This window comes from Phoxinus phoxinus (assembly GCF_949152265.1).
Source record: "Phoxinus phoxinus genome assembly, chromosome: 20".
NCBI classification, from domain to species: Eukaryota; Metazoa; Chordata; class Actinopteri; order Cypriniformes; family Leuciscidae; genus Phoxinus; species Phoxinus phoxinus.
In genome coordinates this window covers 4,992,802-5,011,405 of record NC_136895.1, presented here as the reverse complement: position 1 = coordinate 5,011,405, position 18,604 = coordinate 4,992,802, and the positions used below count along the sequence as shown (strand labels likewise).

Here is an 18,604-nt window from a genome sequence, read left to right as displayed (position 1 = left end):
TCCTGAACCTACGGTGTCGTCAGGTCTCTCCATCTCCTCAGCTGCGCCTGGGTCTCTAGTTCTCCTGGCTCCACCATTGGCTTTCGGACTGCCAACCCCACCCTAGCTCTTCCCACCATCGGTTCCGCCAATGCTCTGCTGTGGTGGTCTTCTGCTCCTACATGGAGATCCAATTAAAGTTAAGCTGCTAATAGATCCGCTTGCCACGTCTAATCTTCTCCCTCAACCTGAGTGTGACGGATATATATACACACTTACATACATTTAAATTATATTGTATGTTTATATATAATATATATATATATAAATGTATGTGTATGTGTATATATATACACGTATACATACATACTGCAACAATTAAGATTAGTTAGTTTCTCTTTCATGGACTCATTACGTTCTAGTTTGACCCCATGGTTACTCGTCAGTTTCCTCGTTTGTAACACCTGTGTTTAGCCAACCATCTTTGTTTTCACTTGGTATATATTTGCCTGTGTTTCTGTTCCCTTTGTTGGTTCTCGTTAATGTGTTTGCTGAGTTTGCTTACAGTTTTTCTTTCTGTTAATAAAGTCTATTTTGTACTCATCTTCCTCGTCTGACCTGTTACCTACACCATGCTTTGCCGGTGCGTGACACATGCATGTGATTACATAATATTAAAAGGAGAAAAGAGGAGACTTGCCCTTGAATTGCTTGTCCCAGAGCTCACTGTTTGATTTGTTGACTCGCACATTATTTTAATAAGAGCTGGTTATGATGGTAACAGGGCTGACGCATTAACCGCGGGACACAAAGTGTTTTTTTTTTCACTTGTCTTGTCTGTTTGGATTTATTTGGACGTTTGTCTTTCCCTGAGGCAGACGTGTACCTCTGGAATAGCCATTATGTACATCGCAGTCCTCATAACCTTTTTTGCCATCCTCACAATTTCCCTCGTGCTGCTCTCTGACCCGTGACCTGTGTTTCTGTGGCAGTATTTGAATGAGATTCTTCAGGAGCACAAGCAGCCTATTGTGTCCACCGTTTCCCCCGCAGACGTTCAGGCCGCCTTCAACACCATCGTCACCAGGATTCAACGATTGTAAGGCCACTCAAATTCCTCACTGTCCACTCACAATACAAGAATAACCCCTAGCTTTCTTTATTATAACTTCCTTTTTTTGTCTTAGTGAGAACTTGAGTATCTGTGTGTTGTTTTGTAAATCTCATACAGCTGCAACTGTAATGCACAAACACCACCAACCATTAAAGTGGCAGTGGCGGGCGATCAGAGTTACCTCAGCACAGTCCTCCGCTGCTTTGTGGAGCAACTCGCCAACAAGACGCCTGATTGGTTGAGCTACATTCGTTTCCTGGTCATTCCTGTCGGTAAGCAAAATTAACTCTCAAAAATATACTTAACTCTTAAAATTACTCTCAAAAATATACACTACCGGTCAAAAGTTTGGAGCTTTTGAAAGAAGTCTCTTCTGCTCACCAAGACTGCATTTATTTGATCGAGAACAAAGTAAAAACAGTAATATTGTGAAATATTATCACAATTTTAAATAGCTGTATTCTATGTAATATAACGTGTAATTTATTCCTGTGATCAAAGCTGACTTTTCAGCACCATTACTCCAGTCTTCAGTGTCACATGATCCTTCAGAAATCAGTGTAATATGATGATTTGCTGCTCAAGAAACATTTATGATTATTATCAATGTTGATGCTGCTTCATATTTTTGGTGGAAACCGTGATAGACTTCCATTTAAAAGTTTAGGGTAAGATTTTTGTTTAATTAATTAATTAAAACGAATTATTTTATTCAGCAAGGACATATTAAATTGATCAAAAGTGACTTTAAAGACGTTTATAATATTACAAATGATTTCAAGATTTTCAAATATTTTTTTAAACTGTCTATTCATCAAAGAATGTATCACAGTTTCCACAAAAATATTAAGCAGCAACTGTTTTCAACATTTATAATAATAAGAACCATTATGAATATTTGAGCCCCAATAATAATTGATAATAATTGAGCAACAAATCAGCAGAATGATTTCTGAAGGGTCATGTGACTCTGAAGACTGGAGTAATGATGCTGTTTGATCAGTTTATTGCAATTTACTATATATTTGTCACACAAGAAGAACAAGAAGATGATGATGATGATAACATTTCAAAAGCTTTTAATGATCCACTTCGCAGGCAAACAAAACAACCTCTAACATAGACGTGACCGGACAAAGAGTGACTGAGGGTACGACTATTAAAGCAAACACAAACGAGATGATAAATCAAACACAGAACTCATAACGACGGTAACCAAGGATACAAACCGACTGAGAAAAACAAACTAAAGTCTGTGACAATATTCACATAAAAAACTTACAATTTTAAATATTTCACAATATTACTGTTTTATTTTTGATCACATAAAGGCAGCCTTGGTGAGCAGAAGAATCTAGTTGAATATAATTTTCTATATATTCTATCATATTAATTTCTTTTCACATTTTAGTTTTCGCAGCTTAATGGGAGGATTTGCACAATTCAGTTTAACCCTGTAGAGTATGATGTTCAAAATGTTTCCACCCAGCAGGTCATATTATTTATGGGCCAAAGCCAGTTTGAAGTCATATCTAGTGCTTAGCGAGTGTTTATTTTGGACTTCAGTCTGATGTGAAAGACAATCCTTTTATTATGTGATATAACTTCGATGTGAGCAATATGTACTTTGTTTTTGAAAGGTTGTCATCCACTGGCCAAATACATCTCAACGTTTGACAGTAAGTTCTGTAACATCTTCATGGACGCAGGATGGCGGGACATTTTCGGGAGGTTGGAAGCTCCCACTTCAGGTTAGAGCGTCTGCTAATATGATTTGATGCCTTTATTGTCTGATTTAATGCTGTGCCTGAAAGCGTGTGATGTTTGAAAATGTCCACAGATAATATTGACGTGGCCGGACGCGTCTCACAGTATCTGGCTGGAGCGAATCTCTCCCACCAGTTCCCTATTTCTGAAGCAATGCTTACCTATAAACAGAAAAGGTATTGTCTTGCATTTGTGTGTGTGTGAGAAGATCTAATTAATGATGTTAATGTACTGTATGTTTATTCACCATATAGCCAAAATACAGTTGTATAAAGTTTGTTTCCATGATGATGTAAAGAGTTAAAGGGATAGTTTTACTCAAACATGAAAGTTCTGTCATTAATTACTCATCCTCATGTCTTCCCAAACCCATCAGACTTTGAAGACCACACAAATGAAGGTCTTTTTGATGAAATCTTATTTCTTTGATGAAAACTTTAATCCATATGAATTGAGCAGTTTAGTCTACATTTTCTGAAGAGACTCAATCGCTTTATATGATGAACAGATTGAATTTAGGCTTTTATACACACATAAACGTTCATCAACTTACACATCAGTTTCTGCAAGAACCAATGAGGTTCATTCTCGTGTTACGCAGCACGTTTGAGCTTCTCAAGAACCAATGAGGTTCATTCTCGTGTTACGCAGCACGTTTGAGCTTCTGCAAGAACCAATGAGGTTCATTCTCGTGTTACGCAGCACGTTTGGGCTTCTGCAAGAACCAATGAGGTTCATTCTCGTGTTACGCGGCACGTTTGAGCTTCAGCAAGAACCAATGATGTTCATTCTCGTGTTACGCAGCACGTTTGAGCTTCTGCAAGAACCAATGAGGTTCATTCTCGTGTTACGCAGCACGTTTGAGCTTCAGCAAGAACCAATGAGGTTCATTCTCGTGTTACGCAGCACGTTTGAGCTTCTGCAAGAACCAATGAGGTTCATTCTCGTGTTACGCAGCACGTTTGAGCTTCTCAAGAACCAATGAGGTTCATTCTCGTGTTACGCAGCACATTTGAGCTTCTCAAGAACCAATGAGGTTCATTCTCGTGTTACGCAGCACGTTTGAGCTTCTCAAGAACCAATGAGGTTCATTCTCGTGTTACGCAGCACATTTGAGCTTCTCAAGAACCAATGAGGTTCATTCTCGTGTTACGCAGCACGTTTGAGCTTCTCAAGAACCAATGAGGTTCATTCTCGTGTTACGCAGCACATTTGAGCTTCTCAAGAACCAATGAGGTTCATTCTCGTGTTACGCAGCACATTTGAGCTTCAGCAAGAACCAATGAGGTTCATTCTCGTGTTACGCAGCACGTTTGAGCTTCTCAAGAACCAATGAGGTTCATTCTTGTAACACAGCACGTTTGAGCTTCTCAAGAACCAATGAGGTTCATTCTTGTTACGCAGCATGTTTGAGCTTCAGCAAGAACCAATGAGGTTCATTCTCGTGTTACGCAGCACATTTGAGCTTCAGCAAGAACCAATGAGGTTCATTCTCGTGTTACGCAGCACGTTTGAGCTTCTCAAGAACCAATGAGGTTCATTCTCGTGTTACGCAGCACATTTGAGCTTCAGCAAGAACCAATGAGGTTCATTCCCGTGTTACGCAGCACGTTTGAGCTTCTCAAGAACCAATGAGGTTCATTCTCGTGTTACGCAGCACGTTTGAGCTTCTCAAGAACCAATGAGGTTCATTCTCGTGTTACGCAGCACGTTTGAGCTTCTCAAGAACCAATGAGGTTCATTCTCGTGTTACGTAGCACGTTTGAGTTTCAGCAAGAACCAATGAGGTTCATTCCCGTGTTACGCAGCACGTTTGAGCTTCTCAAGAACCAATGAGGTTCATTCTCGTGTTACGCAGCACGTTTGAGCTTCTCAAGAACCAATGAGGTTCATTCTCGTGTTACGCAGCACATTTGAGCTTCTCAAGAACCAATGAGGTTCATTCTCGTGTTTCGCAGCACGTTTGAGCTTCTCAAGAACCAATGAGGTTCATTCTCGTGTTACGCAGCACGTTTGAGCTTCTCAAGAACCAATGAGGTTCATTCTAGTGTTACGCAGCACGTTTGAGCTTCTCAAGAACCAATGAAGTTCATTCTCGTGTTACGCAGCACATTTGAGCTTCTCAAGAACCAATGAGGTTCATTCTCGTGTTACGCAGCACGTTTGAGCTTCTCAAGAACCAATGAGGTTCATTCTCGTGTTACGCAGCACGTTTGAGCTTCTCAAGAACCAATGAGGTTCATTCTCGTGTTACGCAGCACGTTTGAGCTTCAGCAAGAACAAATGAGGTTCATTCTCGTGTTACGCAGCACGTTTGAGCTTCTGCAAGAACCAATGAGGTTCATTCTCGTGTTACGCAGCACGTTTGAGCTTCTGCAAGAACCAATGAGGTTCATTCTCGTGTTACGCAGCACGTTTGAGCTTCTCAAGAACAAATGAGGTTCATTCTCGTGTTACGCAGCACGTTTGAGCTTCTCAAGAACAAATGAGGTTCATTCTCGTGTTACGCAGCACGTTTGAGCTTCTCAAGAACCAATGAGGTTCATTCTCGTGTTACGCAGCACGTTTGAGCTTCTCAAGAACCAATGAGGTTCATTCTCGTGTTACGCAGCACGTTTGAGCTTCTCAAGAACAAATGAGGTTCATTATTGTGTTACGCAGCACGTTTGAGCTTCTCAAGAACCAATGAGGTTCATTCTCGTGTTACGCAGGACGTTTGGGCTTCTCAAGAACCAATGAGGTTCATTCTCGTGTTACGCAGCACGTTTGAGCTTCTCAAGAACCAATGAGGTTCATTCTCGTGTTACGCAGCACGTTTGAGCTTCTCAAGAACCAATGAGGTTCATTCTTGTGTTACGCAGCACGTTTGAGCTTCTCAAGAACAAATGAGGTTCATTATACCAATGAGGTTCATTCTCGTGTTACGCAGCACATTTGAGCTTCTCAAGAACCAATGAGGTTCATTCTCGTGTTACGCAGCACGTTTGGGCTTCTCAAGAACCAATGAGGTTCATTCTCGTGTTACGCAGCACATTTGAGCTTCTCAAGAACCAATGAGGTTCATTCTCGTGTTACGCAGCACGTTTGAGCTTCTCAAGAACCAATGAGGTTCATTCTCGTGTTACGCAGCACGTTTGAGCTTCTCAAGAACCAATGAGGTTCATTCTCGTGTTACGCAGCACGTTTGAGCTTCTCAAGAACCAATGAGGTTCATTCTCGTGTTACGCAGCACGTTTGAGCTTCTCAAGAACAAATGAGGTTCATTCTCGTGTTACGCAGCACATTTGAGCTTCTGCAAGAACCAATGAGGTTCATTCTCGTGTTACGCAGCACGTTTGAGCTTCTGCAAGAACCAATGAGGTTCATTCTCGTGTTACGCAGCACGTTTGAGCTTCAGCAAGAACCAATGAGGTTCATTCTCGTGTTACGCAGCACGTTTGAGCTTCAGCAAGAACCAATGAGGTTCATTCTCGTGTTACGCAGCACGTTTGAGCTTCAGCAAGAACCAATGAGGTTCATTCTCGTGTTACGCAGCACATTTGAGCTTCTCAAGAACCAATGAGGTTCATTCTCGTGTTACGCAGCACGTTTGAGCTTCTGCAAGAACCAATGAGGTTCATTCTAGTGTTACGCAGCACGTTTGAGCTTCTCAAGAACCAATGAGGTTCATTCTCGTGTTACGCAGCACGTTTGAGCTTCTGCAAGAACCAATGAGGTTCATTCTCGTGTTACGCAGCACGTTTGAGCTTCAGCAAGAACCAATGAGGTTCATTCTCGTGTTACGCAGCACATTTGAGCTTCTCAAGAACCAATGAGGTTCATTCTCGTGTTACGCAGCACGTTTGAGCTTCTCAAGAACCAATGAGGTTCATTCTCGTGTTACGCAGCACGTTTGAGCTTCTCAAGAACCAATGAGGTTCATTCTCGTGTTACGCAGCACGTTTGAGCTTCTCAAGAACCAATGAGGTTCATTCTCGTGTTACGCAGCACGTTTGAGCTTCTGCAAGAACCAATGAGGTTCATTCTAGTGTTACGCAGCACGTTTGAGCTTCTCAAGAACCAATGAGGTTCATTCTCGTGTTACGCAGCACGTTTGAGCTTCTCAAGAACCAATGAGGTTCATTCTCGTGTTTCGCAGCACGTTTGAGCTTCTGCAAGAACCAATGAGGTTTATTCTCGTGTTACGCAGCACGTTTGAGCTTCTGCAAGAACCAATGAGGTTCATTCTAGTGTTACGCAGCACATTTGAGCTTCTCAAGAACCAATGAGGTTCATTCTCGTGTTACGCAGCACATTTGAGCTTCTCAAGAACCAATGAGGTTCATTCTAGTGTTACGCAGCACATTTGAGCTTCTCAAGAACCAATGAGGTTCATTCTCATGTTACGCAGCACGTTTGAGCTTCTCAAGAACCAATGAGGTTAATTCTCGTGTTACGCAGCACGTTTGAGCTTCTGCAAGAACCAATGAGGTTCATTCTAGTGTTACGCAGCACGTTTGAGCTTCTCAAGAACCAATGAGGTTCATTCTTGTGTTACGCAGCACGTTTGAGCTTCAGCAAGAACCAATGAGGTTCATTCTCGTGTTACGCAGCACGTTTGAGCTTCTCAAGAACCAATGAGGTTCATTCTCGTGTTACGCAGCACGTTTGAGCTTCTGCAAGAACCAATGAGGTTCATTCTCATGTTACGCAGCAGGTTTGAGCTTCTCAAGAACCAATGAGGTTCATTCTCGTGTTACGCAGCACGTTTGAGCTTCAGCAAGAACCAATGAGGTTCATTCTTGTGTTACGCAGCACGTTTGAGCTTCTCAAGAACCAATGAGGTTCATTCTCATGTTACGCAGCACGTTTGAGCTTCTCAAGAACCAATGAGGTTCATTCTCATGTTATGCAGCAGGTTTGAGCTTCTCAAGAACCAATGAGGTTCATTCTCGTGTTACGCAGCACGTTTGAGCTTCAGCAAGAACCAATGAGGTTCATTCTTGTGTTACGCAGCACGTTTGAGCTTCTGCAAGAACCAATGAGGTTCATTCTTGTGTTACGCAGCACGTTTGAGCTTCTCAAGAACCAATGAGGTTCATTCTCGTGTTACGCAGCACGTTTGAGCTTCTCAAGAACCAATGAGGTTCATTCTCGTGTTACGCAGCACGTTTGAGCTTCTCAAGAACCAATGAGGTTCATTCTCGTGTTACGCAGCACGTTTGGGCTTCTCAAGAACCAATGAGGTTCATTCTCGTGTTACGCAGCACATTTGAGCTTCTCAAGAACCATTGAGGTTCATTCTCGTGTTACGCAGCACGTTTGAGATTCTCAAGAACCAATGAGGTTTGTTCTCACGCATCAAGCAGGTTCAGTTGAGCTTCTGTTTATGTTCGCTGATCAATGTTTAAATGTGAATATAAGCCTAAATTCTGTCATGCTTCACATGATAGCGATCGAGTCTCTTCAGAAAATTTGGACCAAACCACTCAATTCATATGGATGAGCTGTCAATGGAGAGACAGAAAGCTCTCCGATATCATCAAAAGGATCTTCATTTGTGTTTCGAAGATGAACGAAAGTCTTTACGGGTTGGGAATGACATGAGGGAGAGTAATTTGTTACAGAATTTTAATTTTTGGGTGAACTAACCTTTAATCTTTCAAAATTTGTCAAGAAAAATTATCCAGGTCAGATTTCACCTCAAATTTAAAAGAAAAATGTATTATGCCCTTTTGCAAAGTATTGATTTTGTTTTTGGGCTCTACTAGAATAGGTTTTCACGCTTAAATGTTAAAAAATAATTAAAATTCCTCATATTCTCCATTGTTGCGGCTCCTCTCTTCCCAGTCTGTCAGTAACGCTCTGTTTAGTTCCTGTCTCTATAAAGCCCCTCCTCCTGAGAAGCACACTGTGCTCTGATTGGTCGGCTGTATCCTTGTGCTGTGATTGGTCAACAGCATTGAGTGCGTTTGGGAAATGTCCCGGCCCTTACCATAACCACCAGTTTCAACACACTACTAACTAACTCAACCAGGCCCCGCCCCTTTATTCTGCGTATTAATTATTTAAATGAGGAATATTGTGACGTGTGTGTTCCCGGAAGAAACTCAAGACTACACTGCAGTTCAGAAATAGTGACACTGATATAGAGAATAACTCCCGCTGGAGGGACTTTTTCATGCTCAAACACACTAAAGTAAGATGATTTTAGGACAATTAAAATGTATTGCATTATTTTCATGAAAAACTTTTTGGGAAATATTTTCTGTAATAATTCTTTATTACAGTAAAAAACCTGAAGAAGAAAAAAACATTGGCAATTAATAAAATTGTGCATTTTGCTGTAATGAGGATTTAGGGAAAATGTGCTCGTGTTTCATAAAATAATCTTCATAATGAAAAATATGATTTATGATTTGTTTTTCTTGCGTAATAAAAATCTATTCTTATTTGTTTTGGTTTTGGGGTGAAATGTGACAAGGACATGATTTATGAGATGAATTATTATGGGTATCATCATAATCATTATAGTCAATTAGTTCATAAAGTAGATCAAACAAAGCCTCTTATAATCAGTTGCGCTTGCATATTATTTAATTTTTTTCTAATTATGTCACTCATTTGTTTGATCTGGTTTAATTTTGCCATTGAGAAGAAGATGTGTGTTGAGGATGGTGCAGTAACTGTTATGCTTTGGGTCTTTTACCTCCTTTTCTTTTGTTTTTGCCTTCAAGGAAGAGAAGTTTGTATTTTGATTTTTACATCAGGTACCTAATCGTGTGTTTGGGTTGCCGTCCATGTTTGCTGTGGTTTACTCACTCATGCTCTCAGTGTGTTAACCTCACACACACACCTGTCTGCGTGACTAGTTTTTGCTCACTGTGTGTTCTGTGTTTTCATTGATTCAGTCTTTTTGTGTCTTTAACCGGTTTTAGTTTGGTTTAACAGGTTTGGAAGTAAGAGATGGTTGGTGACTAACTGGTGTGGGTTAGTGGTTGAAAATGTGGTAACTGAAAGGTTGCGGGTTCAAACTTGATACCATTGTGTTAGTTGAGGAAGACTTGAAGATTACTTGTTGTTAATATTTGGAATATTAAGTTAATCAAAGTGATCAGTTTCATTATTGGGTTCAATACTCAATTATTAAAGGACACACTTCACTTTTTTTGGAAATAGGCTCATTTTTTGAAAAAAAATTAAGGCTTTTGAGGAAAACATTCCAGGATTTTCTCCATATAGTGACTTCAATGGGGTCCAACGGGTCGAAGGTCCACATGTAATAATAATAATAATACGTTTAATTTATATAGCGCCTTTCCCAAGCTCAAGGACGCTTCACAATAACAATAAAGAACAAACAATCAGTTCACACATAAATGGACAATAGACATTTGCCCAGTCCAAGAAAATGATTATTATAGTGATTATAAAAGTGTCGACATGATCGAGGAATAAGAGTCTTATCTAGACAAACCTACAAACTACAGTCAGGGGGGTATAATGAGTAAACCAAATAAACAAACAGAAAAAGATATAAAGAAACAGTGACAAACTTAAAAGTTAAACAAAAATGTGAAAATGTTTACAGATTGAAACACACTTTGCAGCTTTCTCATTTTTCAAACCTAATATTGTGTTTAGGTATTGTTAAATTTCTGCTCTTAAAGTTAAAAACAAATGCTTGTTTCTTCCAAATTTACATTTATGCTAAAAATATTAAATTTAGCTAACAGAAGAAGCAGATTAATTCCGTAATATTCCTTTCTTTTGGCCTGAACATCTTGGATGACGTGGCGGTGAGTAAATAATCAGGGAATTTTAATTATGAAGTGAATTAATCCTTTAAAGGGGTCATGACATGAGAAACCAAATTTGCCTTGATCTTTTGGTATATAAGAGGTCTTTGTACCATTAAAACGTCCTGCAAGTTTCATAGCTTAAGACGTCCTCCCCATTATAAACGAATCATTTATTTAATCAAGCTCTAAATACAGCTCGTTCTGGATCCATGGTAAGAAGTGACGTCACGGTACGAAGTGACGTACCAGCGTTTGCATATGACCGCCTCCAGCACTAGACAGTTACGCTGTAAGCGCAAGGCAACTACGCTCATTTCGTATCATTGTCGCCCCGCGCGCTGCGCGCCTCACAAGTGTTCAGTCGACGGACAGCGAGTGGGTCTGTGTACAGGGAAATTACGATGCCGCAGATGTGCTGTTCCTGGCTGTGGACAAACAACATCTGTGAATACGCTGCGGAAGATCCAGTCGTCAGGGAAAAATGGATGCACTTTATTTTTTTGCGGACGTCTCAGTCCATTTGAAGGATGACTGTTTTGAGAACAAATCCCAAAATGATGCTGGCTTTGCCAGAAAACTGTTGCTCAAAGATAAGTCCGTGCCGACTATTCTGGGCTCAACAACGACGACGCAAACTGTAAGTAATGTATTTAAAACTTTAAACTACTTTTTAAATACGCCGAATCCGCAAATGTTCTGGCTGGGGGCGTTAATAATTGATGCATATAGGCACTGACGTTAGCCAATCATAACAGTGGGCGTTAACACTGAACTCTTAAAGGGGAAACACCCCCAAAACAGACTGTGTGAATCAGAGGATGAGAAACAGGGAAAAGGTCATAAATCACTACATTTTAAAAGTTTTTTGTAAAAAACTACTACAGTAATACTATAATTACACCTAAGGGAACATAATAATAAAATTTAAAAAACCATGTCATGACCCCTTTAATATTTAAGATGAAAATATCGATTATAAAATTTCATCTTAACACTTTTAAGCCGCCGTCACAAATTCTTCTTTCAATTTTTTGAATTCAGCCAAGAGGTCTCGCCATGACCTACCGATCTTCTAATTGTCACACGTGATGTGAATTTTCAGGTCAGAGTTCACCAAACTTGAACTTTGGAGAGCGACAAAATTCGAAGCGTCTTGTGTTTCCGGTATCCGTCATTCATATGCGTATGAATGGAAGTTAATGGACCAAAAAGTGTAGTGTGATCGGCCCTTAAGTATGTGATATTTGCGTAAGTTCGATTTCAATCGTTCCTCCATTTTTTGGTGAATTTATAATACATTTTAGCACAGAAGCTGTTGATGAACCATAATTAGTTTTTAGTTTTTTTTAAGATTTCACACAAATGTACATGACCGAGATCTATAAAATTTCAACTTTTCTTGAAAATTGTGTTTTTTTAAACCATATTGAACCATATTTTTGAACTTGTTTTTAAGGATTTGTTCGTTTGTTGTTTAATTATGGACACTCTTAAATGTCATTTACCCAATTGGTAGAGTTTCTTTGTTCACGGCTTACAATTTAGGAAATAAATGTTGAGGTTTGACACACCTAAAGTTGAGCTTTCTCCAAGTTGTGATTGGTCATTGTCCATGTTGGTCAGACACTCTCTTCCGGTGTGAGTGGACGGTTATACGCCACAATGGCTACGTTTACATGCAACCAAATAATCAGTCAGTAATGGGATTGACGGCTCAGTCGGACTGACAAGCCTTCACGTAAACGCTTTTAAACGACCCAATTTCGATCGGATTGAAAGCGGTGGTGTATTCCTTTTCTAATCCGATCCAGAGGACATGTGAACACTTGATCGGATTGAAAACCGAAACTGAAAGGACTGCGCATGTGCAATGACGTATAACAAATAGCGTAATGACGTATGGCGCGCTGAACATCTCTTCTTCCCGTTGAATAAAGTGTTGTCTAAACGAGTTTCCCGTCATTATAAAATCCTCCTTTCACCGCGTGTGTGAAGTGGAGCAGGACCACCACCAGTGCTGGCTTCACACTCATCCACGGATACTGGTTTCGGGCGCTTTTACTGCGTGATAAATATAATCAGCGCGGCACAACGGTTCATATGCTCATGTCTCCAAATTATTATCAGAAATGGATAATATTAAGTTTACGGCTGTTTAAAACAAATAAAGATCCAATGTTGGAAAATAGTTATGATGTGCAAACTGCGGGAAACTCCGATTGGAAGTTGCGATTGCATTGACCCGATCAAATGTTCATGTAAACACTACACTCAGATTCATCAATCGGACTTAATTCAGTCCGATTGAAACTAAAGTTGTGGATGTAAACGTAGCCAATGTGAACCAGACTTCATGCCGATAGCCAAATACACTCTTGTGCCGGCCCTGTGTTTGTCAGCTACAAGCGACTACATTGAGAGTTTTAGAAGTAGCTTGTGTCCTGAGTCTTGGAGAGCGGCTTGTAGACGACTCTTGGGAAGTGCCACGAAAGACTGTATATCATTGAGTGGAGTCCTGAAGCGTGCCCATCGCCTGCAGCCTTACACCCCGCTGATTGGTGGAGGATGTAAGAAGCTTTCCCAGCATCCTCTCATGACCCGAGCCATGGCATGAGCCCTCACCCTCACCATGAGCCAGCCAGACTCACACACACACACCTCACACACTCACGCCTCCTCCTCTCTGACCTCCACAGCCCTGACGAAGACTCCTGCCAGAAGTTCGTCCCGTTCATCGGGGTGAGAAATGCTTTCTCTCTTTCATTTCCTCTCCGTTGTTGTTGTAAAGCTGCAAAGCTGGTTGTCACATTACAAAAGCATTAGAGACACATTTCCCATGTTTGTTATAGTGAGAAATATGGTATATTCTGTTATATTTTAATTATAATTAACTCTAAATATTATATATTTAAATTAGTAGCTCATTTAAACTGCCTAAAATCAATGTTTAGCACAACCCTGTTATTCTTTGATTTTCTGTCATCACACAAAATGGAAAATTCCAAGCAATTCATCAATTTTCTAAATGTTTACACAGATTGTAAGCTCATGAAGCTCAACCATTCAATCCTGTTACCAAAGTTATTGTTAGGAAACTTTTTTTAAAGGAACACGCCGACTTTTTGGGACTTGAGCTTATTCCCCGTATCCCCCAGAGTTAGATAAGTCCACACACACCCTTCTCATCTCCGTGCGTGCCGTAACTCTGTCTGACGCACCCACCGCTAGCCTAGCTTAGCACAAAGACTGGAGGTAAACAGCTCCAGCTAGCATATCTCCCAATAAGTGACAAAATAACGCCAACATTTTCCTCTTTACATGTTGTGATTTGTATAGTTACAGTGTGTTCAAATAACAAGGTCACGTGAGACACAGCCATCTTCTGCTATATTCTCAGAGGGCGAAGCACTGCTACTTGGGCGGCGTGATTAGCGCTGAGCGAACTCTCGTCTCCTCACCGCGGGACTCCTCGGGCGCTGCGAGCTAATCACTCCGCAGAAGTAGCAGTGCTTCGCCTTCTGAGAATATAGTTCCCAGTATGTATACGGTTAGAAGATGACTGTGTCTCACGTGACCTTGTTATTTGCACATGTAAATAGGAAAATGTTGGCGTTATTTTGTCACTTATTGGGAGCAGTATGCTAGCTGGAGCCATTTACCTCCAGTCTTTGTGCTAAGCTAGGCTAGCGGTGGGTGCGTCAGACAGAGTTACGCCACGCACGGAGATGAGAAGGGTGTGTATGGACTTATCTAACTCTGGGGGATACGGGGAATAAGCTCAAGTCCTCAAAGTCGGCGTGTTCCTTTAAGTGTCACCTTCTTTCATAAAATGTTGTTTATTTAATGTTTATTGCAGGAAAATAATGAAATCACTCAAATTCTGGTAACGGGGTTGCAAAAATTACAAACCTCATGTAAAATAAATATAACAAAACAGCTTATATGATAATTTATTTGACCTCCTGAGGTCGTGAACAACATCACTTCTTTTTGCTTATTGGAAAGAGAAAAGTTTCAGGCTCTTTTTTTTTAACCAAATTTGTAGAATATGTAGAGCAAATTATGTCTGACTCTGGCTCTATATCTCGCAATTCTGACTCTATATCTCGTATATCTCGCAATTCTGACTTTATATCTCGCAATTCTGACTTTATATCTCGCAATTCTGACTTTATATCTCGCAATTCTAACTTTATATCTCGCAGTTCTGATTATATCTCGCAGTTCTGATTATATCTCGCAGTTCTGACTTTATTTCTCACAATTCTGACTTAATTTCTCGCAATTCTGACTTTATATCTCACAATTCTGACTTTATTTCTCGCAATTCTGACTTTATTTCTCACAATTCTGACTTTATTTCTCACAATTCTGACTTTATATCTCAAAATTCTGACTTTATATCTCGCAATTCTGATTATCACGCAATTCTGACTTTATTTCTCAAAATTCTGACTTTATTTCTCGGAATTCTGATTATCACGCAATTCTGATTATCACGCAATTCTGACTATTTCTCACAATTCTGACTTTATATCTCAAAATTCTGACTTTATATCTCGCAATTCTGACTTTATATCTCAAAATTCTGACTTTATATCTCGCATTCCTGACTTTATATCTTGCAGTTCTGATTATATCTCACAATTCTGACTATATCACGCAATTCTGACTTTATATCTCGCAATTCTGACTTTATTTCTCACAATTCTGACTTTATATCTTGCAATTCTGACTTTATATCTTGCATTCCTGACTTTATATCTCACAATTCTGACTTTATATCTCGCAATTCTGACTTTATTTCTCGCAGTTCTGACTTTATATCTCGCAATTCTGAGATTATTTCATTTGGATGTGTGTTCTTGCAGTTGGTGAAAGTGGGAATCGTGGAGCACAGCTTATCCACATCAGGTAGGATTCACATTTAGCCAAGAAAGAGCCCAATAAAAACCCTAACAGCAGTGAAGCATGACTGATGTGTGTGTGTGTGTGTGTGTGTGTGTGTGTGTGTGTGTGTGTGTGTGTGTGTGTGTGTGTGTGTGTGTGTGTGTGTGGCAGTGGACTCTGATGATGCAGTGATCGTGGGCAGTGTGAACATGCTCTCGTCTCCTCCGGCGCAGACGGGACCGGCGTACGGGAAGGACATGGCCTGCACCCCTCCATCATCCCCGTCGGTGTCTGCCGGTCTCTCTGGAGCAGGGTACGTTAGGAGCAACTGATCCTGATCGTTATCTGCATCCCGAATGACTCACTATACTCTATGCACTTATACACTATGTACTCAAGCGTGTAGTTCGTCAACTTTACACGTTTATGTTGTCGTTCAACATCGGAGACTGATGCCCCTCCGCTACGTTATCAAAGCTGCGACAGTGCATGAAGTGTCCAACGTTACACACTTTGTTTTTTCGGTTAAATAAGTGCATCATCCGGGTACTTCGAGTGCACGTTTTCCTTTTAGAGTTATCAGTGTGAACGCACTCCTCGCACTAATTGACCCTTCGCAGGGAGTTTGATTGACAGGCGATTTTGACCAACCAATCGCCAGTTTTGTCCGACAAAGCTGTCAGGAGAGTCAGTAGATTAACGTTGGAGGATTTGAACTTGAGAAGCGGAGTGTACTGACGTCTTTTAAACAGCATTCCTTCTGATGTTCATTCATGTTTATTTGATGCTATAAATGAACTAGAAGGAAGAGATGATCGGTTCACGAGCGGCTTTAACTGAGGCGACACAGCGATCTGTCACACACATTAAAGAGTCACAAAACGCTATTTATTGTTTAAATTTAGTTAAAAACGACCAAATTTGAAAGTTGAGACTTTGTTTCATATCAAAGGTAACCTGGTCTGTGTCTGTCAGTTTCTTCGCTGCTCCGCGATGTGTTTTTCACTGCGTGAGAACATGGTGTGTGTGAGAGTGGGCGTGGCTTGTCGGACATAGCAACAGTAACTAAAGGGGGCGGGTCTTTGCGAACGGTCAATTATACTACAAAATGGCCTAGAATTGTGCACAAGTACGCGATTTGGGACGCACCTAATGTCCTAGACAACAATGTAAACCATTTTAATGAGAAATGAGCATTAAGACAAGTCGAACATGACATTGGTGCCACTGCCAGTGAAAAAGCATTTTTGCGTACATCTCCTACTCTTATATTTCACACTTATAAAACGGTTAGTTCCAGTCCATGATTCTGATTGGTCAATAGCTGTTTTATTCACGATAAAACACTGACCGCTTCACCCAACGGTTCTGTGTATCACTACACAACACCCCTAGCAACCATCTTAGCAACGTAAACATATGCTTGTTCTCATTGATATTGTTCATTGAAGCGTATAGAGTAGAGTATTGTGAGGGATCGAGTAAGCGAGTGTACCTGCATTTACAGTAGATTTAGCATTTTCCATCAGGTCAGTCCTATATTCATAAAAAAAATCTGTTTGAATGTCCGCTGATATCTTGTCCTTTTAACAGTTAAGAGGTTTTCCCGAGCCTATAGTCATCTGTCAGTTGCGTCTTTCTTCTCCGTGATCACAAGTTTGAGTCCTTTCAATGTAAAAGTCTTCTCTGCTGACTCACTCACTCATAAAGACAGACTTTGCCGCCATCTATTGGCGAAATAATGCATGTACATCTGCTGCTGTTCACGGTCAGGGACTATTTTTTTCAGCGGAAGGCTTTTAGTGATTTTACTTCATGAAAGTTACATATTTTTTGGCTTTAATATTTGTATTGTGTGGTAACCGTTTTATAAAAGCAATAAGGTACTCGAGGCAAGTGATGTATGGTGAATAAGTCCCGGCTGAAGGGGTTACGCCGCTTGACGTCGAGCCTAACAACGCCCTTCAGCCGGGACTTATTCACCATACAGCACTAGCCTCGAGTACCTTATTGCTTACTTATGAGTGTGTGCAGTTCTCCAGGCACCGGCGGCGAGGTGATGGGTCTTCAGGTGGACTACTGGACGCTACAGGGCGCAGAGAAGAAGAAGGAGGGCGAGAAGAGAGACGTGGGGATCAAGAACACGCTGAAGAGTAACTTCCGCTCGCTGCAGGTTTCCCGGATCCCCACCGGAGGCGAGCCGACTCCCCCGCCCGGCATGGCCATGACCGTCGTCATGAAGGAGAAGAACAAGAAAGGTGAGTCTGTAAAGTGAGCTGATGTGTGTGTGTGTGTGTGTGGGGTTAGTTTGTGCTGTTGCTTCATGTCTGGTTTCCTTCCAGTGATTTTCCTGAGCAAGAAGCTGAAAGAGAAGGACGTGGACTCCAAGAGTCAGGTGATCGACAGCATCAGCCGGCTCATCTGCACTGCCAAGCACCAGCACACCATGCTGAAGGGTAAACCAGCACACAACACACACTCACACACGCACACACACGACACACGAGCTTGTGCCTGACTGCCACCCTGTGGTCATCAGTGCATTAGTGAGTGGAGGCGGGGCTCATTTGCATATTCATAGAACCGCGCATACTAAATGAGGCAAGGGTGTCGAGTTACATTCAAGATATTTTAAGGCATGAAGAAACTTTTTTCAAGGAAAAAACATTTAAATAATGTCATTTTGGTGATCAAAGATACTGACTACATCGGCACTTTAAGACTTTTATAGATTTATATTTTTAATAAATGTTCAACATTCGATTGATTAAAGAATCCTTTTAAACATGTATCTTGGTTTCCAGACAAATCTGAAGCAGCACAACTGTTTTCAACTCTGATAATAATCATACATGTTTCTTGAGCAGCAGATCCTCATATTATCCTGATTTCTGAAGGATCATGTGACACTGAATGATGCTGAAAATACAGCTTTATCATTACAGGAATTTGCACATAGAAAGCAGCCATTTTAAATTGTAATAATTTTCACAATATTACTGTTTTATCTGTATTTTCGATAATATAAGATTTTTCTTAAAAAACAAACAACAAAAAAACATTAAACTTGATC

At 40.7% G+C, this 18,604-nt stretch overlaps 1 protein-coding gene across 2 annotated transcripts in view; it reads left to right on the top strand.

Annotated features, from left to right (window-relative positions):
• LOC306988891 (phosphofurin acidic cluster sorting protein 2) overlaps window positions 1-18,604 on the top strand; it is a 78,389-nt gene that overhangs the window by 59,131 nt on the left and 654 nt on the right. Inside the window, exons 15-24 of one of the 2 annotated variants that reach the window (XM_079594062.1) lie at window positions 972-1,078; window positions 1,211-1,365; window positions 2,734-2,844; window positions 2,934-3,036; window positions 9,577-9,609; window positions 13,338-13,380; window positions 15,513-15,555; window positions 15,703-15,844; window positions 17,566-17,789; window positions 17,874-17,987. In XM_079594062.1, coding sequence (XP_079450188.1) covers window positions 972-1,078; window positions 1,211-1,365; window positions 2,734-2,844; window positions 2,934-3,036; window positions 9,577-9,609; window positions 13,338-13,380; window positions 15,513-15,555; window positions 15,703-15,844; window positions 17,566-17,789; window positions 17,874-17,987 — 1,075 coding nt within the window. The remainder of the gene's footprint in view (window positions 1-971; window positions 1,079-1,210; window positions 1,366-2,733; window positions 2,845-2,933; window positions 3,037-9,576; window positions 9,610-13,337; window positions 13,381-15,512; window positions 15,556-15,702; window positions 15,845-17,565; window positions 17,790-17,873; window positions 17,988-18,604) is intronic. The other variant, XM_079594063.1, reaches the window with a different exon arrangement.